The following is an 8,668-nucleotide window of genomic DNA, read 5'->3' as shown; positions in this document are numbered from 1 at the left end:
GCCTGGCGCCGAAAAACAAATGACGGCGGCGCCAGGCGGACCTTTTTATTTAAGCGGCATTTTAACTGTTAATATTATTGGATTTTATCTGGCCAGGGCGGCTTATTTTATATTGTATTTTTGTATTTTTAATTTAATGCTTATATTTTTTAATTTAAGATTATAATTATTTTAATTTATTGTTGTAAGCCGCCCCGAGGCTTCAGTGAATGGGGCGGCATAAAAATGTTTTAATAAATAATAAATAAAATAAAATAAAACATGTGGAATGTCTCCTAAAATATGAGGGTTTAGAACAAACACACAATTGGGCTGTGGTGCCCTTGTTGGAGAAAAGGAGCACCTTTCTCTGGGCTGATGTTCTTCCCCTGAGACTTCCCATTTGTACAACCTGAACTCAGCTAAGTCACAGACATATCTCTGTGTGTGTGTGTGTGTGTGTGTGTGTGTGAGAGAGAGAGAGAGAGAGAGAGAGAGAGAGAGAGAGAGAGAGAGAGAGAGAGAGAGAGAATGTGCTGCTGCTGTTAGAAGACTAGACAGTGCTAATAACATTCATATTTACCAAGAGGATGTTTTGCTACGGACCGCGTTGTTGCATATTTCAGGTTGGGATGTTCAATAAGGAAGATAGAGCAGGTTTCTGGAGCCAAAGCCGCCTGTAAAATATATTTCGTTATGCAAACATTAATGCTGAGCTTCTGTAAACATTTCTGCATTGCCTTCAACTGGCAGCTCCTCTGAAGCCATATCAAAGTAGGACATCTTTAGAAAATTGTACAAAGCTGTGTGTGTTGGTGCCTTTTCCCTCAGATCTGCTATTTGGGTTTTTCTTGAGGACTGCAGAGTTCAGCTATTTAAATAGAAAAGTGAATGTATTAAAAGTGTTGAATCCAAGCGATTACCATCCAGCTTTTTACTGGGTTTAAATAAAGTTAAATCTACAGAAGATTGACGTTTGTATAAATTGCTCTCCATGTCCTACCTTTTCCCCCTGGTTGCACATCTGTCTTATCAATGTTTAATTCAGAGTTGCACGACCTGTGTGTGATCGTTACAACAGGGCTGCAGACTTTCACTATCCTCTTCCATGTTAAGCAACCTGTTTTGTGATCCCAAATTGCAAAACGCACCCACAAAACGTCAGGGAATAAAGCTGCTTTGAGGAACAGGATAGCCCTTAATCGCGGTTTAGTTTCCTTGCCTACGACCTTGAATAGCCAAAGTTTACTTCAAACGCAAACTTTCACGGCTGGGCAGGGTGGCGCATGGGCAGACCCCAAGAGGGTGACGGGGCGGATTCTGACAGGACTGGTGCTAAGAACACAAGGTCCTGCTTGTCGTCGCAGTGGAAGTGGGCAGACACGGAAGGCCGAGAACCTGTGCTTACACTGTCAAGCCAAAGTCGTTTGCCGTTGGTTCTGCCCTTCCCTCCTCAGCCTATTTTTCTGGCAAGAAAAAGGATAGATGAGAAACTCTGGGAAAACTCGGAGGGCATTAAAAATAGAAGAAAGTGACGTCCAGATTCCCAGAGAACTACAGGGTGGAACTGCATGTTAAAAAGCACCTTAGTTTGGTGAAGGGGGCTGCCATAATGACCCACCTGGTTCTCTGTGGGGGGGGGGGGTTATGTGTGTGTGTGTGTGTCTACGCACGCACGCACATATGCATGCTAGGATGCAGTTCAAGCATGCACATGTATTCTTCTTTTAAAAGGTGATGACGACATTTGGTGGGGGGGGCGGGGTTGGTACCTAGCCCCAAATTCTGGCTGTTGTGCATGTGTTCAGATATGCCTAAGTATTGTTGGCAGTAGCCAGGAAAACAAACCCATCTCATTCTGGTCAGACTGGTTTTTAAAAAGACTTATCATACGGATGCCCTGTGTTTCTAGCACATGAGCAACTGACAAATGCTGCTATTTATTGCCTTCTAATTAATGCACGGCAGTCGAAAGCAGTTAGTCAGTAGTTTAGCAAAATAAAACGTGCTTCCAATTCTTTTCTGGTCAGCTGGCCATGCTGCAACCTGCGCCCCTCCCACACCCTTGGAATGGCACAAACGTGTCCTGCACAGAGGCGAAAAGGAAGCGCTAGAGGGCCAAACGGTTGGGGGGCAGACCTCTGGCCCAGCTGGGGTCACAAGCTGAGCCTCTGGGGGCCCCAAAACGGCCATGCCCCCTCCCCTGGCTTCGCTCCCTTTCCCCACCAGTGACCTGCTGATTTCCCAATTTTTCACTGGATTTCCCTCCACTTTTCTGAAAGGTTCAGGTGCCCCTTACGGGAAATAGGAACGTTCCGCTAAACTGTGTGGGTATATTTGAAATTTCAGGCCTGTCTTGCTTTGCCCATGACTGACTGTGCCCCTGGCCTGCCATCCACCAGGAAGCCTCTTCAGAGTTGGACTGAGCAATCCGGCTGAACGGCGCTCAGCACCCCTGTTATAGGGCACACAGAAATCGGATTCCTTCCCGCCCCATCTGAGAATTCCTTGCTGATTCTGTAAGGGTCCCTCTTCACTGCTGGGATGCACGGGGGACCCAAATGTTTTACCTTAATATAATGACACATCTGAAGGGCAAAATCGTCCCGGGAGTTTTCCAGTATGAGGGTGCCACCCATGTTAGCCGTTGTGTTGTGCAGATCGAAAATGAGGTCGTAGGCATCACGGCTCCCTTTCGGGCCAAATATGCGGTTGAGCTCTTGCGCCCGCCTGACTTCGTAGGGAGCGTTGTCTGCACACCGCCGACTGTCCAGGAGAAAACAGACAAGACCCCCCAACGCTCTCCATGAGCCATTTTGTGCTTTAAACAGGTTTACTTCTCATTCCCCTTCCCCCCGCCCAACAAGCAGACCGCCTTGGTGAGGAGGACCCAGGTAAAGACCTTTTTATTTAAACATCATTTTAATTGTTAAAACATATGATCTGGCCAGGGCAACTTCTTCTTCCTTCTCTTTCTCCTCCTATATTTTTATTTACTTAATTTATACTGATAATTTTAATCTTATATTTGTAAATCAATGTATTTTTTGTATTTTTGTATTTAATGGTAATTTATTATGTGCTATTGTATTTCAATGTATTTTATCGTGTTGTAAGCTGCCCCGAGGTTTTGGCAAGGGGCGGCGTAGAAATGTTAATAATAATAATAATAATAATAATAATAATAATAATCCCAGGTATCTTTGCTCAGCAGTGCCTGGTGGACCCTCGCAGGTGCCCTGCCACACCTGTGCCAGCTATGAGAACCAGCTGGGAAGCAACCTTGGCGTGTACAGCGGAACCTCTCTGCCAAAGTCCACCCTTACAGTTGATCAGCAGCTAGTTCTACTTGTTTCTAGAGAATGAGTAATCCTCCAAAAATTGCACAGGGGTGTGAATGCTGGTGCTTCTCCCTCCCTCGGGCGACTCGTTTCAAAATTCAAAAATTATCTGGCAACTTCACGTCTCTTCATGTCACCCCTTACATTGTTTATAAAGCAAATTCTGATGTGGCCATAAGACATATTACCTTTCAAAATCCTCCTTCACGCCACAGAGATGCCGTCTATGTTTAAATAGATGTGTATTTTTACTTTTGGTGATGGGCTCTGCCAGCGCAGGGACATGAAAGGGAGTGCCACAAAGCTAAATTGCTCAGGAAGTTCAGCCGGGGACACATGGGGAGAAATGAGCTGGGAGCGCAGACGAATCACAGCAGTTTGACACACACGATGCCTCCAGCCCTAATTCGCATTAAATTTTCATACTGGCCGCTTGCTTCATATAAATTAGGATTGCTAAAAGAGCAATGTGAACTAAAGTTCGTGGGGGTTTTTTTAGCTTCGTTGCTTTCTGTCCACAAGACGTGGTGGTAGAGTTGTAACAGGGAGCGAAACTTCACCTGGAAATCCAGTAATAGGGTCCTGTTCCACGAGGGTAAATTAGGCACAGTACCTCTGTGGGTTACAGGAGCCCTGACATTCCTACTGTTCCCCAGATCTGTAGGAATTTATAGGATTTTCTGGATAAAAATGCACCAGGATGAAAGGTATTTTTAGATGAAGCCCTGTCCTCGCTCAGTTTTTCACAGGGGACCCAAGACATTACCCTCCCATGTTTGTCAACACTTTCTTCATATGGGGGACACACACACACAGAGGTTGGCTTACCCTAGACTTTCAGCATCAAACACTCGGTTCAGGTCACAGTCAATGTATCTGCAACACTGCTCTACAGCTCTTGGATTTGCAATGAAAGGTGTCACTTCCAGCCCTGGTCTCTGGATCTCCGTTCTGTTCTTCTGCCAGTATTTGACCAGAAATACCCCTGACAGCTCATTGCCGTGCGTTCCTCCAAAGAGAGCGACTCTTCGTACAGGAGCTACTGGTACAACCTGGCAAGAAGTCATTCTGTGAAGTAACTTCAGGCACTTGCTGCAACGGACCAAAAGAGAAAGGGATTAGACAAGACGTCTGCAAGCGAAGCAAAGTAAAAGTTTCCAATTGCTTTTCAGTTCCTAGAGTCTGTCTGGATTGGATGGTAACAGGGAAATAAACATTTCCTAGTAAGTCTTAATGCTGTTCTGCTACTTGGGTGTTCCTTATTCAACTCTCCTCCCTTCCCAAGACCAGCCCCTTTTCTTTACTATATTTGGGTAATAATATCTAGGAATACAGTTCAGGACACGTTCGTGTGACCAGGATCTATGGCCACAGGAGGTTTCCTTGCCTAGAATGAGCAGCGGGGAAAGAAGGGGTCTTTTTAAGGCAATATCTGACAACAAAAAACAGCAGGGTCAGTCATGATGGTTATAATTTAGAGATCCTTCCTTACAGAGAAGTCAGAGAGGGGAGTTTAGAAAGCATTTCCAGGGTAAGAGAGTGAAAAGGTTCCAGCAGAAGTTTTTCTTAGATATATCTGTTTGTCAACCAATTATTAAATTAGCTTGTGGTTCAAAGACTTGCGGGGAAAAAGCAGTGACTTCTCCAGGTCCCCCACCTTCTCTGAACAGCAAGGTTTCCTCCATGGGGCAGGCCCCACTCATGAAGCGACCTGCAGGTCAGATATGCAAATTCTGCAGGCTAGATTCTGCAAGGGCCAGGGGTTCTATACCCCTCCACGATTATTTATTTTGGAACTGCTGCTGGGAATCCTGCAGGTCATTTACCTTCCCCCTTTTTCTCTGCAGCCCAGTGCTCTTCACAACACTGTCTGCTGGATATTTTTGCTCGACTGAAATGTTTGCCAGATTGGGTGGGGCGAGGGAGAAAGACACGAATAAAAAGCAGATGGAGTGAACAATTTTGATAGGCTCGGAGCAGCACCAGAGGGGAGGGAAAGGGGCATTTCAGGGCGTCTTAGCCCAGGCACCCCAAAACCTGGAGCCATCGCTCCCTTGTGCAAATATATAATCTGGACTGCAGTTTCTAGCTGCAAAGCAAAACCCAGCTCCGGGGAAAACACAGCAGGTCTCCAGACCCCACTGTAACCTCACAGACCGTCCCAAAGCACTCTCTGCGCTGTCCTTTAACCTCCTTTTCCCAAGGCTGCTGTGGGAGAGTCACAACTGCTGGGAAGAGCTGAGTAGAGCATTGTGTCTGGGTCCTGCCCCTACTGGCAAGAGCAACAAGTGTGCAAGGTGCATCCTACACACACAAGTCTTGCCTGTGGTCCCGAACATCTCACAGAGATACAAAACAATCGCCGTACTTCCAGCGTTTTGCAAAGGACCAGCCGGTGTAAAGGGGGGCTTGCCTCCCGCAGCGACTAAAAAGAACAGCAACTTCCGCCTGGGCAAAGCTGGTGCTTATAGAAGTTATTTTATTTAAGGTTTTTGCATGCCATCCCAATTACTAAAAAAGTCTCTGTTTTAGGGTTACGAAACTCAAGCGCTCAGCTAAGAGTGGCAAATGATATCCTACCTCCTCTGGTAATCTATTCATGCTATAAACTTTACCCTGCAGCCCAGGAATGTGGAATTAGTGAACCTATCCGGGTATTGACCTGGATAGATGCAGCGTATGCTAATTATTATATTGCTCTGCTGCCTGGAAACTCTCCTGCCCCCAGTTTGTAGGAAAATAACTCCAGTAGATAATTTATTAAGTAAGGCAGAGTAGTTATATTTTATACCAAAGCATTGTTGGCACCGTCCTTTGACCTCATTTCTCAAGGCTATTAATTAACGAGCAGCCAGTGCGGCTGAATCAGAATTGTTGGGAAGAGCCGAAAGAGCTCAGCGCTTTGGGAAAGGAGGCAACTAATTGTATGGGTCCGTGGTGCTCGTATGGGGCCCATAAGTACCTCTCTGTAAATGTCGGAAATTCCTTCCCCAAAGCTGGACAAATGGCAATTCTTTTGATGGACTTACCTCATTCAACATGCAGGAGGTTTGTCTCTGGGAAAAAACAACGCTCAGAGAACAAACACGCTGCATTTCTAAACACAGTTGGGGACTAAAGCTTGGCAAGGTCGTTATTTTCCAGAGTGGGATGACTTGGTCCAAAGAATGTTTAACTCCCAGTGTCCCAACAGGGCCTGTAGGGAAAAAGAGAGAAAAAGAGAAATTAAAGGGCTTGGAGTTGGCTACAGATTTGGTAAAAAGCACTAAATTGAGGAATTAAGAAAGCCGCCCGATTTACATGGCAAACACTTTCTGCAATGCAAAACTAAGTAGTATTAAATAATGTCAGTTTCACATGTGTGCAGTCACAAATTTGGCTGATGGGAGTTGTTGGCCAAATCGTCAGAAGAGGTCCACTTTTGCTTTGCAGTTATGGGAGGGCAGGTCTCTGCCCCAGTGAGCTTCCAATCTAAAAAATATTGTTCTCCTTATTGGGATAATGTTTCTTTTCTCTGCCTACACATGTATAGGATTATAGGATCCCCCCTCAAACAGATGTAGGGTTTTAGGATGCCCCTGAGTTGCTAAATATTTGAGGTGGGACTGAGGCCTTAAGGTGGCCAACACCGTGCAGAGAGCTTGTCTAATTGCATAGAAATGCCTCAGATAAATAAAATTCTGTACCCTTTTCCCTGAGCAGGGCTTAGAGCTGAGCAGATTTGCACCTGCTGATAATAAATTTTAAAAATCATAATATTCAATTTGCAGGACCGAGGCCTTTGCAGGTGCCAGTGTATGTGTGTTGGTTTAATCTCTGTATTTATTTATTTTCTATGCCACCCTCTAGGCAGCTCACAGCACCAAGATTAAAAACAACAATAAAAGATACATCGTATTAAAACATCATAAAGTGTTTGCTCAAAAATAACACCCCCTGAGGGCAGTGAGGATATTCCTAGGGAAGAATGTGCAGGATTGCAAAGTTTATAGCAGGAAAAGGGGGTATAATAACTTGAGTACATATGCTCTTATTGCAATAATAATTATTGTTATTATTATTATTTCAGAGGGGGAAAACCCCCTCAGAAGTGGCATTTATGGACAAGGGCAAACCCTGTTGGGAAATAAGCCGCTCATAAATTATTTTTATTACTATTTTTACGACTAAGTGATTGTGCTTAATATTTGAATCACTGGGAGCTTTCCGGAATCCAAGTTATCCGCGGCTACAACACAGGGGAGAAACCGCGAAGAGCCCGGTGGTAAAACTCTGAGGTGGTCATTTCCTCTCGGTGGGCCGACAGAGTGCAAAATTAGCCAAATAATTAGAAATCCCCCTCGTGGCTCCTCTCCGCCAACTTGGCTAGTCCGAAACAGAAGAGAATGATTTATAATGTTCCGCCTATAAAAATAATGATCTTTTTGAGATAGGCGGCCATCTTCTCCCCTCAGGGATGGAGGGCGCTTCCTGCCAATAAAAATGGAGGAGGCAGAAGCGGGTCCATTTGGCCTTAATGGCCTTTGCTTTCACACTTGCTCCTCCATCGGAGCCTCCTTCTCCCAACTTTCTCCTCAAGTCCCTCCGCTCTGCTGGCCTTTTTAAAGAGCTTCTGAAGCCAAAAGGATGGCTAATTTCTCCCTGAAGTAATGAAAAAAAAAAAAATGGGGGGAAGACACTGCTGTCCCTCAGGGCCTGTTTCCCTCAGGGTAGACATCAAAAGCGGCCATTTGCTCCCTTCTCCTTGCTTTGATTCCCCTCACGCCAAGGCACACGGCCCTCCCCGCCAGTTTCTCCATCTCCTCATGGCTCCATTTTCCGTAATTTTTCATAATTAACGTGACACTGACAAGATGTGGCCATAGATTCAGGCCCTTTCCCTCCACTCCTGTGTTTGGGTTTTTCAATGCATTTCAACCCATTTTCAGTCAATTCAGCAACTTCTGTTTCTAAATATACTTATGGATGACAACGGTCTCACAAGCCATGTCCCCATTGCATCCCTACAAACAGGGATATATATATATATATATATGTATTTATTTAGAATATTTTTATCCCATCCTATACAATCCAATTGTCTCAGGATGGCCTACATTATAAACAAACAAACAATAAATAAAGCCTTTGTTTGTTTGTTTGTTTGTTTGTTAATTAAAAGCTTTTATAGGCTGTGCACTACGTATTATTGTTATGGGTATATATATGTTTTCATTTTATTTCGTCTTGTAATCCACCTAGAGAGTTCAATTGTAAGCCATCCCAAGACATTCTGTAGGGGACGAGATAGAAAAGCGTTAAATAGATAGATAGATAGATAGATAGATAGATAGATAGATAGATAGATA

At 44.6% G+C, this 8,668-nt stretch overlaps 1 protein-coding gene across 7 annotated transcripts in view; it reads right to left on the bottom strand.

The window, feature by feature from the left end:
* Positions 1 to 8,668, bottom strand: part of ASPA (aspartoacylase) — a 74,047-nt gene that overhangs the window by 4,172 nt on the left and 61,207 nt on the right. For all 7 annotated transcript variants that reach the window (XM_044430385.1, XM_044430382.1, XM_044430381.1 and 4 more), the window contains 4 exons: positions 6,350 to 6,516; positions 4,149 to 4,412; positions 2,550 to 2,745; positions 563 to 656 (listed from right to left, as the gene is read on the bottom strand). In XM_044430385.1, the coding sequence (XP_044286320.1) occupies positions 563 to 656; positions 2,550 to 2,745; positions 4,149 to 4,412; positions 6,350 to 6,354 (559 nt within the window). In that variant the 5' untranslated portion in view covers positions 6,355 to 6,516. The remainder of the gene's footprint in view (positions 1 to 562; positions 657 to 2,549; positions 2,746 to 4,148; positions 4,413 to 6,349; positions 6,517 to 8,668) is intronic.

This window comes from Varanus komodoensis, unplaced genomic scaffold (assembly GCF_004798865.1).
Source record: "Varanus komodoensis strain SLA01 unplaced genomic scaffold, ASM479886v1 scaffold20_1, whole genome shotgun sequence".
Lineage (NCBI taxonomy): Eukaryota > Metazoa > Chordata > Lepidosauria > Squamata > Varanidae > Varanus > Varanus komodoensis.
This window is presented reverse-complemented; position numbering and strand designations above follow the sequence as displayed.